Raw genomic sequence first — 13,288 nt, 5'->3', positions numbered from 1 at the left:
GCCCCGGCCCCGGCCCCGGCAGCGGCCGCAAGCGCGCCCGCTCGCCCGCCGAGCCCACGCGCGACGAGCCTGCACCGCCCGCGCGCAGGAGGCTGCGGCTGCCGGCCAACGCGGTGAGGGCGCGGAGGGGAGGAGGAAACTGAGGCCTGGGAGGGAGACAGACGGGAGGGAACCGGTGGAGCGGTGAGCCGGCCCGGGTGGGGCGGGGGCGGGGCTGCTGGAGAGACCTGCCCTGGAGGAGGGCACCGACCCGGGTGGAACCCAGGCCCCCCGCGGGAGGAGGGGCTAGGGCCAACTCACGCGCACCTGGCAGGCGGGGTCCCGTAACCTCGCGGGGCCTCCCTTCCAGAGGACTTCCACTGACGGGGAGCGTGGGGGGGGTGGTGCCTGATCTGACACACGCTGGGGGAGGGCCAGAGCCCTGCGGACTGGTAAACGCCAGGTTCGTCTGCAAGAGTGGGCGAGGGCTCAGGCCTTCTGCGAGATGGTGCACCCCGGAGTCTTGTGGTTTCATCACCTCTGGGGTCTTTCCCACCAGGTCTCTGGCCCTAGTTCCCCAGCTGCCGCTGGCTCCCCAGAGTACTCTTCTCCCCAAAGCAAGAAGACAAAGAAGGCCCCCCTCTCAGCCAGCCAGCGACCTTGCCTGGCAGCCCAGGAGGACGAGGACAAGGTGAGGCTGGACTGAGGGCAGGGGAGGTGGACTGGCCCGGGGTGACAGGCGGGCTGACAGCACTCTGTGTCCGCAGGTCCCTTCCAAAGTCACTCTCTCTGAGCTCGCGTCGTGCCTGCAGCGGGCACAGGAGCTGGGGGCACGGGTCCAGGAGCTGAAGGCAAGTGCACAGAAGAATGCCGGGGAACCCAGCGCGCCGGAGGACAAGGGTCACCCAGCCGGGCTGTGGTGAGTCTAGGGAGGGCGGCTGGGCACCCAGGAAGGGGTGGCCTGGTGGGAGGCCTGGCGGGGCCGGGCTGTGGTGGTTCGGGTCGGGGAGGGCCGCGTCCTCCAAGGGGTCGGCGCAGTGCAATTGTGTCGGCCTCCGTCTGTGAGAGGGCCAGCTCCTGTGAATTGCAGACCACCCGGACAGCCAGCAGTTACCGGGACCTGCTGCCTGGCGTCGTGTCTGTCCTCCCAGGTCACGTAGTTATCATATGTCTCTTACAGACAAGGAAGCCAGGGCTGGGGATGGTCGGGGACCGCCCTGGGTGACAGCTAGGCTTGAGGCCAGGCTTTTGTCTCTGTCCCTGGTAGTGCTCGTGACCGGGAGACAGTGGGCGTGTAGGGGCTTTGTAAACTGGTGCACAGTGCGCCCTGGGGGTGGAACCCCAGGCTCTGGGGTCTTCCCCCACCGCTTTGCCTGCCGTTGGGTGCTGGAGGGGGTGGGTGTGGTGATTCTCTCACGTCCCCGCTCCCTCCCTGGCAGTGGTGAGCAGATGCCTGCCTACCAGCGCTTCCATGCCCTGGCCCAGCCGGGGCCCCCGGGCCTTGTGCTGCCCTACAAGTACCAGGTGCTGGCCGAGATGTTCCGCAGCATGGACACCATCGTGAGCATGCTCTACAACCGCTCTGAGACTGTGACCTTCACCAAGGTCAAGCAGGGCGTCCAGGACATGATGCACAAGTGAGCCGGGGGTTGGGGGTTGAGGGCCTCATCCTGCCCTTGGAGTCTGTGCGCCCTCCGACCCCAGCTCTCTGACCCCCCACACCCTCGTCCTGTAGGCGCTTTGAGGAGCGCAACGTGGGCCAGATCAAAACCGTGTACCCTGGCTCCTACCGCTTCCGCCAGGAGCACTACATCCCCACCTTCAAGGATGGCGTCAGGAGGTCTGATTACCAGCTCACCATCGAGCCGCTGCTGGACCAGCGTGAGTGTGTTGGGCCTCGGGTTCTTGCCCAGGACGCTGCACAGTTTCAGCGTGGGTGTAAGGCCTCAGGCACTGGGCCTTGTCTGAGACCCGTGGGGGTGGGCTGGGTGACTGGGTAGGCTCGGCCCTGGGGCTCAGGCCTGGACTCTCCCCACAGAGGCTGGCAGTGCGGCCCCCCGGCTCACGGCGTCGCACCTGTTGCAGCGGCGCCAGGTCTTCACCCAGAAGCTGGTAGCCCGAGTCCGGGAGCATCACAGGGTGAGCGGGTCCCCCAGCTCAGGTCCTCATGTTGTCCCTGCTGTCGCGGCCCCATCTGCCGCCGCGGGAAATGGGCTCCTCCCGAGGCTAAACTCTAGAGTTCAGTTAACCGCTCTCCACGGCTGTCTTCTACACGTGGGCAGGCGCGGGGCTGGGCGGGGACCCTGGCCCTGAGCAGACAAGCAGGGAGCTCGAGACTGGTAGCCTCTGGCCCCGGGAAGCTTGGGGAGAGTCCAGTGGGTGCTGCTGGGTGCCCTGTGCTGTACCCTCAGCCCAGCTGAGCACCTGCGGCTCAGAGAAGTGAAGTAACTTGCCCGAGGTTGCCCAGCTGGGACAGGAACCCGGACAGCTCTTTACACCCACAGGCAGATGTGCCCAGGGTCAGCTGGTGCCCCCCCTTCTCACACAGGCCTTCCTGGCCTCCCTGAACCCCCCCATGGAGGTGCCTGAGGACCAGCTGACACGCTGGCACCCCCGCTTCAATGTGGACGAAGTGCCTGACGTCGAGCCAGCCGAGCTGCCCCAGCCGCCCACTGTGGAGAAGCTGGCCTCCGCCCAGGAGGTGCTGGCCCGTGCCCGCAGCCTGATGTCACCCAGGGTAAGGCTGGTGCGGGGCGGCCTGACCCCCATGTTGGTGCCTGACAGGCTCCACCCTTGGCCGTGGGCCTCAGGGTAGCTGGACCTGCTCTCCCCACAAGCGGAGCAGCGCCCACCGGCAGGCTCTGCCCCGGGGCGGTGAGCACAGGCTCTCGATGTGCCGGGGTGACCCTGGGCTGGACAAAGGACTCTTGGGGGGGGGTCCACACAGGCGGGGTGTGAGGAGCCTCCCCTGTGGCTGAACCGGGGGGAGGCATCTCCTGACCTCTCCCCTCTGACCTGCTTCAGATGGAGAAGGCTCTGAGTGACCTGGCCCAGCGCACGGCCCAGCCTAGCAGCCCCCAGTCCCCCAGCCCGGCACTGCCAGCCACCCCGCCGGCCACCTCGCCTGCCGCTCTGAAGGGGGTGTCCCAGGCCCTGCTGGAGCGGGTGAGTGTTTGGCGTCCCCGCGGGGTGGTGGCGAGGGGTGAGGCAGACGTCCCCTGACCATCCATGCCCGCTGCAGGTCCGGGCCAAGGAGGCGCAGAAACAGCTGGCGCAGATGACGCGGCGCCCGGAGCAGGAGCTGCGGCTGCAGCGGCTCGAGCGGCTGCCCGAGCTGGCCCGCGTGCTGCGCAGCGTCTTCGTGTCGGAGCGCAAGCCAGCGCTTACCATGGAGGTGGCCTGCGCCAGGATGGTGGGCAGCTACCGCGCAGCCATGAGCCCCGGTACGTGCAGGGCCCGTCCCAGGTGAGGGCGGGCACCGTACCCTTGGGCTCACCTGAGGTTGTCTGGCCCCCTTGCCTCCTGCAGCCTTGAGGGGCTGTTCCCACCCCATTGACCCGACCCAGCCTTGTTTCCCCTGTGGTCCCTCCATCGGCCCCCAGGCCCCATAGGACTTGCCTGTTGCCTCCAAGGTCTCTGGTCCCTCAGCTGCTGGGCGCCTCCCGTCGTGGGGTTTCCACGGGAGGGTCAGCTCCTTGGCAAGGCTGTGTGGTCACTACTGGAGTCCTTCCCAATCTTGTTCTGGGAGGCCTCATAGGGCCCTGACCCCCAGCCTCACGTGCCCCCTCTCCGCAGGGGAGATGGAGAAGCACGTGCAGCTCCTCTCTGAGCTGCTGCCCAACTGGCTCAGCCTCCACCGCATCCGCACTGACACCTACGTCAAGCTGGACAAGGCCGCTGACCTGGCAGGTGTCATGGCACAGCTGGCCCGCCTTGCCCGTGCCGAGGAGGCGCTGTGACCCCGGCGGACAGGTGCCAACACTGTCGGGCCGCCGGGCCTGTGTCTTACTTACACTAGGAACACGACGCACTTTGCTTTCCCTGTCCCTAGTCACCGTGAGGGTCAGGGCTGAGGCTGCTGGGCTCGCTCGAGGGCTTCTGGCCAGTGTGGTGGAGGCCCCCCTCGTACACAGGGTGCAGGGAGGGTAGTGTGGCTGGCAGATAACCCTCCCAGGTGTCCACGTGGGATCCTGAGGTGGTCCTGGAGTATCTGGGTGGGCTGGGTGTCACACAGGGCCCTCGTAAGAGGGAGGCAGGCACATGCTGAATCTGAGATTGGGATGCCAGGAGCCGAGAGCCAGGGAACAGGCTCCCCCTGGAGCCCACAGAAGGAACCAGCCCTGCCTACCCACACCCTGGTTTTTGTACTTGGCCTCCAGAACTGTAAGATAAAAGTTGTTTCAAATCCACACGCATGCGTGATGAGTTACAGCGGCAGGGGAAGCCAGGGTGGGCTGCCCGTGTGTGCATACGGCGGCTCACAGGACTGAGAACCACCAAACGCTAATGTCAGAAAGCGCCCAGCCTGCCGGTGGCCCCTGCACGTTCCCACACTGACACTGGGGCGGAGACTCCGCTCTAGAAAGTCAGTTTATTCTCATTCTCATTCCACTGTCAATGAGCCTGCAGCTCCAGGCCTTGGGGCTTCCAGAAGCCCCAGCAGGCCCCCCCCCAGGTAGCAGCCCCGCTCAGAAGAAAATACTGAGCCACAGACGCCCAAGTCCCGCCCCGCCCTGCCCCAACGGCTGATCCTCTTTTCTTCCAGTTGGTGGAGGGCTGGGGCTGGGGTCACTAGTACTGTAGGAGAGAGAAGAAGGGCACAGCCCCCAGCTTCTCCCTGCCCTTCAGAGAGGTCAGCTCCACCAGGCTCACGCACTCCAGCACCTGGGCCTGCAGCTGGCCCAGCAGCTCACAGGCTGCACGCATGGTTCCTGGGGAGGGAGGGGTGGTGTGGAGACGGGCCCTGGGAAGCTAGAGTGCTGAGACCCATCGCCCACCCCGCCAGACCCTGAGGCCAGGCCCTCACCACCAGTGGCCAGCAGGTCATCCACCACCACCACCTTCTGTCCTGGCTCCAGGGCATCCCTCTGGATCTCCAGCTCAGCCTGCAGAAGCAAGCGGGCACGTGATCTACCAGCTTCCCCAAAAGGGCCTTAGTGTGCAGAGCTGGGGAACTGACAAGGGGCCACCCCCTGGGCCCCAGTTCCAACCCACCCTGTCTCCTGGCTGTCAGCCTGGCCCAGCTTCTCAGTCTGAGTTCCCATATCCACTCCAACCAACCACGGCAGCTCCACTGGAGTCCACGACTCTCCTTTTGGGAATGGAGGGTCCACAGAGGCAGCCCCCAGGCTTCTCACCTTCCCGTATTCCAGTGCGTAAGAGGCACACACAGTGGGGCCTGGCAGCTTCCCTCGCTTCCGGATGAGAATGCAGCCCAAGCCCAGCTCCTGGGCCAGGGAGGGACCAAACAGGAAGCCACGGGAGTCTAGGCCTGTCGGGGAGACCTGGGGTGTTGGGGGGCAGCCGCGTGGTACAGTAGCATTGGGGTCCCCATGGGTCAGGGCTGAACAGTGACAAGTAGCCATCACAACACAGGACACACAGCCTTGCTGCCTCCAGATGAAAGACCAGTGACATCCAACCACTTTGGGAATGTTGACAGATCACCTACCACACAGGGACTGCTAGGTGCTAGAGGTCAGGAGCCACTCCGTACACGGCAGCGTAAATAGCTGTGTGGGCTCGGGCAAGTCACCTGATCTCTCTCCAAAGCTCAGCTGCTCACCAGTGGCTGGTGGTACCTGAAACGCCCTTAGCAGATGGTTCAGCGTCTGCCCCAGGAGCTCTAGTCCAGAAGGAGAGGCAGTCCACCTCCGGGGGTGGACTGAGTTGTGATGATGGGGGAACTCAAGGGCCTCTTCCCCACGTGCGAGTGTGGTTAGGGAGGAAGAGCTTCTGAAGGGAAGAATCCTCTGCAGGACTCAACCAGTTGGGGCCCTCCGGCCTCCAGGGCAGTGCTGTGGCCCCTCAGAGTATCCAAGAACCAGGGAGTATGGGGGGGGGGGCTCTCAAAGAGAAACAGGACCTGCGCCAGGATCTTCCACGATCTCCTGGGTTTTTCTAAAACCCACCACTGGGCACAGGACCTGGCACACGGCAGGCGCTCAATACCCGCCGGTAAAACAAGAAAGCATGCTTGGCCCAGTGGATTCTGGTCAGACACCCCCACCTGTCGTGCCTGCCCTCAGCCCCGCGGCCGGCACCCACCCAGCAGAGGCGTTCCCCGGCCGCTGGAGGGGCCTGTCGCCCCTCTCACGGCTGCAAAGTCGGGATGGGGCAGCGGGTCTGTTCTTACAACCCAAGCACCGTTGGGGCGTCCGGCGGGTCCCCTAAAAGACCCCCAAAGCCACCCTGCCCAGGGTAAAGGACTCCCGACACTGTGCCCTCATGGCAGACTCGAGCAGCACCAGGGAGAGTCCGGGGACCCGGCGGAGCTCTGACGCTCCACTTGCCCGCGATGTAGTCGATCCTGCCGCCGTGGGCCTTTTTCAGGTGATTAGCCAGGAGGCTGATGGAGGCGCGGAAGGAGTCGGGGTCCTTCAGGACGGGTGAAATGTCCCTGGCACGCAAGGACAGGCCTGGTGACTCTCGGGCCCACGCAGGGCCGACCGCGCCCCGACATCCCGGGCCGCGCGGCCCGGTCCGTCCCTCCGTTCCTCCGCCCGCGCGCCCCACGTGGCCCGGCTGCCCGTACCTGAACAGCACGCCGGGGACGGGGAAGTCGGGGAAGCTGCGGACCCGCCGTGCCACCAGCTGCAGCTCGGAATCCGCCATCTCAGCATCCGCGCGTCTCGAGGGCAAGAGCCGGCTAGTAGGCTCCGCGCCTGCGCGGGGTGGGGGAGGAGCCCCCCCAGGGGGCGGGGCCGGGAGCCCAAGGCGGCTCCGCGCCAGAGTGGAAAGGGTCTGGGTTCGGGTGGGCGGGGCCCACCATCTCCCGTAGGAGGTACCGTATTTCATCGAATCTGAAGTGCGGTCGGTCTTAAGACACGTGCTTATTTCTTGTGCCCAGAACACTAGGGTCCCCGCCTCAAGGACGTTCGCACGGGGCCCAGGTGCGAGTCAGGGTTGATGGAGTACGGCGTCTACGCAGCCCCGGCCGGACTGTCGGGGAAATCCTCGCCCGGTTCGGCCGAGCCGAGAGCGCCCGCAGGTCTTCGGCGCAGCTGTGGCCGGGACCCCAGGCCTCGGGCGGCGCGCACTGCCTCTCCCGCTCTTCTTCCCTCCCCGGCGGGTCGTCTGAGCTCCTGCAGCGCCGTGCGAGACACACACACACACACACACACACACACACACACACACACCCCGGCCCACACACACCCCGGCCCTTTCCCCAGGAGCGCGCCAGTGCCTGAGGACCGGAGCAAGGAGGTATTCCGCGCAGGAGTGCGGTGCAGAGGCCCGGAAGGGAGCAGTTCAGAGAACCAACGGCCGGGGGCGGGGCGAGCCAGAGGCGGAAGCCCAGGCGTCTGTTGCCTGGCTCCCCCGGGGCCTGCTGGGGGAGGGCAGCGGAGGAGGGAGTGATGGAATGCTTGGCCTGGCCCACTCCAGCCCCCACCGTGGTACCCAGGGGGGACAAATTCCCCCAAATAGAATGTCATTTAAAAACAAAAGGCTAAAATGCCTGTTACTTTATTCTAAACCTGTTCTCTTCATAATTTCCCAAGTTTTACAACAGTACAGAGTTGGTGTGACAGTCTGCAGAGTGGAAACTCCACACCATGGAAACGACCCACGAGCCCTAAGGGGAAGTCCCTGGAGACCGTTCACAGTCCTGCTCAGGCTCTCCTGATTCCGCTGGTGAATGGGCTCACCCTCAGGCGTTGCCACCCTGGGCCCGAGGACGGGAGTGCTGAAGCACAGGCAGGCCCCACAGTGTGCTGGGGTTGGGAGTCCTCATCTCCAGGGAAGCTGGTGGCTTCAGCTGTCCGCGCTGGACTGGGGAGGCCTTGGCTGTCGAGGCTCCTCCGGGACAGGGAGGCCCTTGGCCATCTCCCCCTTCATGTTCACACCCCTCGACCATGGTGGGGGAAGTACGCGGGGGAGGGGCGCTGGGGTATCCCCTGTGCACAGCGCCAAGGGGCAACACAGGATTGGCACGGCTGCCCTTGACACCAGGGTTGAAGTCCTGAGGGGACTGCAGGGGCAGCCACGGCGAGTCCGGCCTCTGGGTCCTGGGGCAGAGCTCAGGACCTGGAAGAGGCAGCTGGAAGGCAGCTGGAGCAGAGCGGGCGGACATGAGGCAGGCAGCCTCCGGTTCAGGGGCTGACGTGAGCCTGCGGCTGCAGAGCCGGGCAGGCCCGGCGGGCTGGGAGCTGGCTCCAGGGCCGGGCTGCAGCAGGCGTACTCTTGCAGGTCCTGCTGCTGGCTACAGGTGCCGTCCGTCTGGCAGCCGTCAGGGCAGAGGGAGTTGGGGCTCTTCCAGCACAGGAGCCCTGAGGCCAGAGCCTTCCTACGCCCAGGCCCGTCCTGAGCCCAAGCCGGTGCTAGTGGGGCCAGGAGCACTTCTCTGGGACAGACTCCGGGGGCATCAGGCACTTCCCTAACTTCTCGCAGCCCGGGGGCGCCCAGTTCTGGGTAATGTAAGTTCAGAAAGGGGACATGCAGTGATTCCAAGCACTTGTGGGCTCAGCACTTCCCAGACTCCTGCCCTGCCCAGGCCTGTGACCTGCCGCACCGCAGTGGGTGGCTGCAGTGTGGAATCACCCGTCTCCACCTGGCTCGGAGGCAAATCAATGCCTGAGGTCGGCACAGGAGACACTGCCCCACAGCAGCCTGGTATTAACAGGGCCTGCCTGTCACTGAAGGGGACAGTCCGCTAACTGCCCACAACCTTGGCCTCCCGGTAAGCTCTACAGGTGGCGGCCTCGGTGCCCCAGGGAGAGCTGGCCTGCTTCAGCACAGGCTCTGCTGGCTGCACCTTCATGGGCCGACTTGCTTTGTGTGGCCATGATTTCCCGGCAGCAGAACAGGACACTCGGGCTTCCCCGGTGGTGCAATTGTTGGGAATCCGCCTGCCAATGCAGGGGACATGGGTTCAAGCCCTGGTCTGGGAGGATCCCACATGCCGCGGAACAACTGAGCCCGTGTGCCACAACTACTGAAGCCCGCGCGCCTAGAGCCTGTGCTCCGCAACAAGAGAAGCCACCGCAATGAGAAGCCCGTGCACTGCAACAAAGAGTGGCCCCTGCTCGCCGCAACTAGAGAAAGCCCGCGCGCAGCAACGAAGACCCAACGCAGCCAATAAATAAATAAATGTTCCTTTAAAAAAAAAGACAAGAGGAAAAAAAAAAACCCAGGATACTCATGCCCCTGAGAGAGAGCCTTTGTGGCTCTGTCGTGTCGCCTCACCCAGGAGGTGTACCCATCCCCCTAATCACCCTGTGGGGGGCACTCCCCCTACTACCGCCCCTGCCAGGGCCTGAGTCTGAATCAGAACATCAGCGCCAGTGAGAACCGCAGGTAAAGCCCTCCCCTGCCCTGAACAGCATCAAGTGGCCCTCTGATTGTACAGGCCGCCCGGCAGGGCCAGGTTTAGATAAGGAAGCAGCTCCCAACCTCTGAGGCAGAGCAGAGGAAGGGGCCAGGTGCCTGCACAAAACAGATTCTGGACCCAACCTGTGAGCCTGGGGGTTCAGGGAGGCGGGCTGCCCGGGCTGCTCTTGTCCCAAGAGCAGAGGTCGCTACCCAGAGTCCTCACCCGCTGGCCTGGACGAGCGGGGCCCAGGCAGAGTGCGGGGACCGGGGAGGGCTTTGCACGCTCACGTGTGCGCGCGCGCGCACACACACACACACACACACACGCCCACACGCGTCCACACACTGTTAAGTCCATGCACCTCTCTGGTGGCAGTGCTCGCTTCAGAGTCTGAGGCCAAGCCACGCTGTTCCGGGGTCCTCAGCTCACTTGGGGCGGGGGTCCCTGCTTTCTCCTGTTACGGGGTCGGCCGAGCCTCGGCAATTCCTGCCGCGCCCAGCAGGTGGCGGCAGCACCCCGGCCAAGTCAGTCCCTCCCCATCTCCCTACTGTCACTAAGACCCCTTTGGTCTCTGAGCCACCAGGCAACGGCTGCTACCTGGAGACTCGGCCCACAGGGCAGGCGTGACAGGAGATGGCATGCTGGGGTGCAGACAGCACCGTGTCACAGAGGACAAGACAGGTTTGCAGGGGGCACCAGGGGCTCCTCGGACCCGAGGGGCCACAGTGGTCCTGAGCCAGGGGGGCCCTCCTGCTCCAGTGCTGAGTCCAGAGGCTGGAATGCCAGCCTGGCGTCCTTCCAAGGGAAGGGGGAGGCCCTGCTGGCCCCCGCCCCAAATGTCTTCCCCTGTGAGCCCCAGATGTGGACAACAGCGACCAGGCTGCCCCACTGGCCCTGGCCAACGACCCTCGGCCTCCCCCAAGGCCACCGGCCCCCTGCTACACCTCACCCCTAGGGAATGCTTCCAACACCCGTGCGTTGTCATCACGCGCACCCATCACAGCCACCCGGCAACGCTCAGTCACCTCCTGGCTCGAGGCAGCGGCTCCGCTGGCCCGGCCGCGCCCGCAGCTTCAAGGGGCTTAGCCGTCCTCACAACCGCCAGGTGGGTCGGGGGAATGGGGTGTGCGGGGCGGGGGCACTCACGGGCTGGAAGCCAGGCTAAGCTACTGGCTTTGCTCTGCGGGTTTTAGGGTGCTGCCGGAGCTTCTGCTGCAGGGACGGGAGACTGCCCATCTTTGTGGAACAGGGAGCCACACAGACACCCCAGTTATGGGACAGACTTGTGGGTGAGCCCCCATGGAGTTGGAGGAGGCTGTGCTCGGAGGTGGCCCATGGGTTTGCTGCATCCCAGGCCATCTGCCCAGCCTTTCAACACCCACATCCCACATGGGGTTGGCTCGTCCTGCACCTGCAGAGGTGCCAAGCAACCCCTTGCCACTCCTGTGAGATCAGAGACAGAGAAGCAGGAGGGAAGTGGGGTTCGTGCCTGCAGCAGACCGGTCAGCACTCACATGGCCCTGGGATGCCCCCCATAGCCCACGTACGAACCACTTACCATGACCGCCCGGTTGCACACATTGAGCTGGGGCTGTCCAGGGACCAAGGCCTCCTGGTGCTGCCGGACAACCGGGGTGATCTGGCGAAGTGCGTCCAGGTACTCGGTGCTGGCAATGCTGCAGGCGAGGGGCACCAGGTCACCGAGGTGGAGGGAGGGACAGAGCAAGTGGGGCAGCCCACCCAGGTAGGCCAGGGTTGGGGGGGAGACTGAGGAACAAGCCCCGCCCCCCGGGGTCACCATCCAGCAGCCTCCCGGGAAGAGCAGCTGGGGCCCCCACCTTGTCCCGCCCGCCCTCCCTGAGAGGCGTGCACCCTGGGAACCACCCAGCAAATGAGGGCTCAGGCAGAGCCACGTCATGCCCAGGACAGCAGCTGTGACCCTTCAGCCTGCTGCTCTGCAGGAACCACTGGGGCACCGCCCGGCATCGCAGGTGCCCTGAGCTGCACAGGCTTGGCAGCGCCCGATCTCTCCTCTCTCAGGGTCCCTTTTAATCCTCTGGCCCCGGTTCATTTCTCTCGGAGAGGCTGGTCCTGCCCCAAACGCCCTGAGACCGCGTGGCTCCCGGGCCCTCGGCGCCCTGCTCGGTCGGCTGCACTCGCCCCCCAAGGGGGCTTGGGGCCCCGTAACCCCCGGCTCACCTGAGGGGGAACCTCTCCCCGGGGTCTCGTCCCAGGTGGAAGACCAGCGGCAGCTTGGTGTGCTCCTCCTGCGAGTGGGTGGTGACCCCCGACACGTTCTGCCCAGGGCAGAAATCCACGCCCTGGAACGACAGGCCGGAGCGCAGGTGACGTGTGCGGGGCTCGCAGCGGGCGAGCACAGCAAGACCGCGGATGCCCCGGGCTGCGTGCCATCGGCCCTGTGCGCCATCCCCTAGGGCTTCAGTACTTTCTTGGGGGAGGGGGTGGTGAGTCTCTAAAATATTTCAGTCCATCTTCTATCTAATTTCTAGAGCAAAGCTTTTCACGTCCACCCTATCTGCCTCGTAGCGGATGAGGTGCGCAGCGGTCGGCATTCCTCCAAGACTCCTTGGCCAGCTGAGGAGGAGGGACCGCAGGCCTGAAAGCCAGAGGAGACACAGGGGACCCGGACGCACCGCCCCCACCCTTAACAGGAAATGGAGCGTCTTCTCCACCAAGGCTCAGGTGTGCAGCCCTGCTCCGCACCCTCCAGGCGGCCTCTGCCCTCGAGGTTCAGCCTTCGACGCACGCGTGAGATGGGGTTCCCACGCCAGCGTGTCCCCCAGGCTTGAAGGCTGCCCCTCGGGGCTCCCTGACTTAGTTTAGGGAAAGGCCTGCTGCCATCTGAGCAGAGTGGGGCGAGGCCAAGGGTTGCCACCCCAGAAGCACTGGGGACCTCAGGGCCCCATAAGCAGCTGGGCACTGGTCTCCAGGCATCATGGGACTCTGTTTACAGGGTCTGGAGCGGAGCCGTGGCGGGGCCCGTTAACCCTAAAACGGGGCCGGGGACAGAGACGTGCCTCCTGCCTCTCCTGCAGGCAGCGGTGCGGCCTGACGGCAATCCTCCCAGCACCCGCGGGTCTGTCCTGGACAGCCCGGCAGTGGAGCAGTGAATACCCTGCTTCTCAGTAGAGCAGGGAAGTGAGGAGCGAGATAAATCCATCGTCTGCCCTGAGCTGTAGACCCCTGAGTCAGCGGCTGCAATCCAAGCTGTGGAGAACGGACACCCAGGTGGGTCCCAAGTAAGTGACCTCTGACCTTCTGGGAGCAGACCAGCTGGAGAACAAAAGTGGATTTAACGGTGGGAGAAACAACCACGTTTAGCATAAAAAAGCCGAGCAGTTAATGGGGAAGAATCCAACTCTAGACAGAAAACACGAGCTATCACTTGGAAGCAAATCACATCAGCTATTTGATTAAGATGCCACTAATTAGTACAGGAGCTTCCTCTCACAGCCACTCTCGGGAGGGAGGACCTGCCCCAGGGGCAGCACAGCTGAGCCCCACGCAGCCCAGCCAGGCAGAGGGGGCGCGGGGCGCCCTGCCCCAGCACAGCACTGGCGTTGGGAGGACGGGAAGGAGAAGGGGGGCGGGCGAGCCGTGCCCTTGAGCCAACGCCCGTGGATTTAGTCCAGAAATGCAGAAGGTCCCATGGACACACGGGCCCTCCCTCCTGCCTCGGCCCCCCGGGCCTCAGATGCCTCCTGAGGGGAGGTCACGGGCTTGTTGGTGATGGTGGCACCAGACCTGGCACAG

At 64.8% G+C, this 13,288-nt stretch overlaps 3 protein-coding genes across 27 annotated transcripts in view; 1 reads left to right on the top strand and 2 right to left on the bottom strand.

Annotated features, from left to right (window-relative positions):
• The window catches only part of CDT1 (chromatin licensing and DNA replication factor 1), a 5,212-nt gene extending 782 nt beyond the window's left edge, over window positions 1–4,430 (top strand). The window contains exons 2-11 of the mRNA XM_029209560.1: window positions 1–113; window positions 539–670; window positions 747–898; window positions 1,419–1,616; window positions 1,715–1,860; window positions 2,018–2,118; window positions 2,528–2,716; window positions 3,004–3,144; window positions 3,221–3,422; window positions 3,775–4,430. The exon at window positions 1–113 is cut by the window's left edge and continues 13 nt beyond it. Coding sequence (XP_029065393.1) covers window positions 1–113; window positions 539–670; window positions 747–898; window positions 1,419–1,616; window positions 1,715–1,860; window positions 2,018–2,118; window positions 2,528–2,716; window positions 3,004–3,144; window positions 3,221–3,422; window positions 3,775–3,938 — 1,538 coding nt within the window. The 3' untranslated portion in view covers window positions 3,939–4,430. The remainder of the gene's footprint in view (window positions 114–538; window positions 671–746; window positions 899–1,418; window positions 1,617–1,714; window positions 1,861–2,017; window positions 2,119–2,527; window positions 2,717–3,003; window positions 3,145–3,220; window positions 3,423–3,774) is intronic.
• Window positions 4,431–4,536: 106 nt separating this feature from the next.
• On the bottom strand, window positions 4,537–7,213 carry APRT (adenine phosphoribosyltransferase). Of its 2 annotated transcripts, none has more exons than XM_029209548.1 (5): window positions 6,734–7,213; window positions 6,492–6,598; window positions 5,337–5,470; window positions 5,006–5,084; window positions 4,537–4,910 (listed from the first exon to the last, which is right to left on the bottom strand). In XM_029209548.1, exons 1-5 carry the CDS (start codon window positions 6,994–6,996, stop codon window positions 4,771–4,773), a joined length of 723 nt encoding a protein of 240 aa, XP_029065381.1. In that variant the 5' UTR covers window positions 6,997–7,213; the 3' UTR covers window positions 4,537–4,770. The 2 variants fall into 2 exon arrangements, with proteins under 2 accessions (XP_029065381.1, XP_029065373.1); XM_029209540.1 differs by having other exon boundaries at window positions 4,541–4,910; window positions 5,194–5,470; window positions 6,734–6,861.
• Window positions 7,214–7,633: 420 nt separating this feature from the next.
• The window catches only part of GALNS (galactosamine (N-acetyl)-6-sulfatase), a 22,603-nt gene continuing 16,948 nt past the window's right edge, over window positions 7,634–13,288 (bottom strand). For 6 of the 24 annotated variants that reach the window (XM_029238583.1, XM_029238566.1, XM_029238573.1 and 3 more), the window contains 4 exons: window positions 12,650–12,808; window positions 11,714–11,835; window positions 11,073–11,190; window positions 7,634–8,609 (listed from right to left, as the gene is read on the bottom strand). In XM_029238583.1, coding sequence (XP_029094416.1) covers window positions 7,957–8,609; window positions 11,073–11,190; window positions 11,714–11,835; window positions 12,650–12,808 — 1,052 coding nt within the window. In that variant the 3' untranslated portion in view covers window positions 7,634–7,956. Of the gene's footprint in view, window positions 9,051–9,243; window positions 10,958–11,072; window positions 11,191–11,713; window positions 11,836–12,551; window positions 12,809–13,288 lie in introns of those variants that run through there. The other 18 variants (XM_029238668.1, XM_029238677.1, XM_029238647.1 and 15 more) reach the window with 16 other exon arrangements.

This window comes from Monodon monoceros, unplaced genomic scaffold (assembly GCF_005190385.1).
Source record: "Monodon monoceros isolate NGI ecotype Baffin Bay Population unplaced genomic scaffold, NGI_Narwhal_1 Super_Scaffold_10, whole genome shotgun sequence".
Classification (NCBI taxonomy): Eukaryota; Metazoa; Chordata; class Mammalia; order Artiodactyla; family Monodontidae; genus Monodon; species Monodon monoceros.
This window is presented reverse-complemented; position numbering and strand designations above follow the sequence as displayed.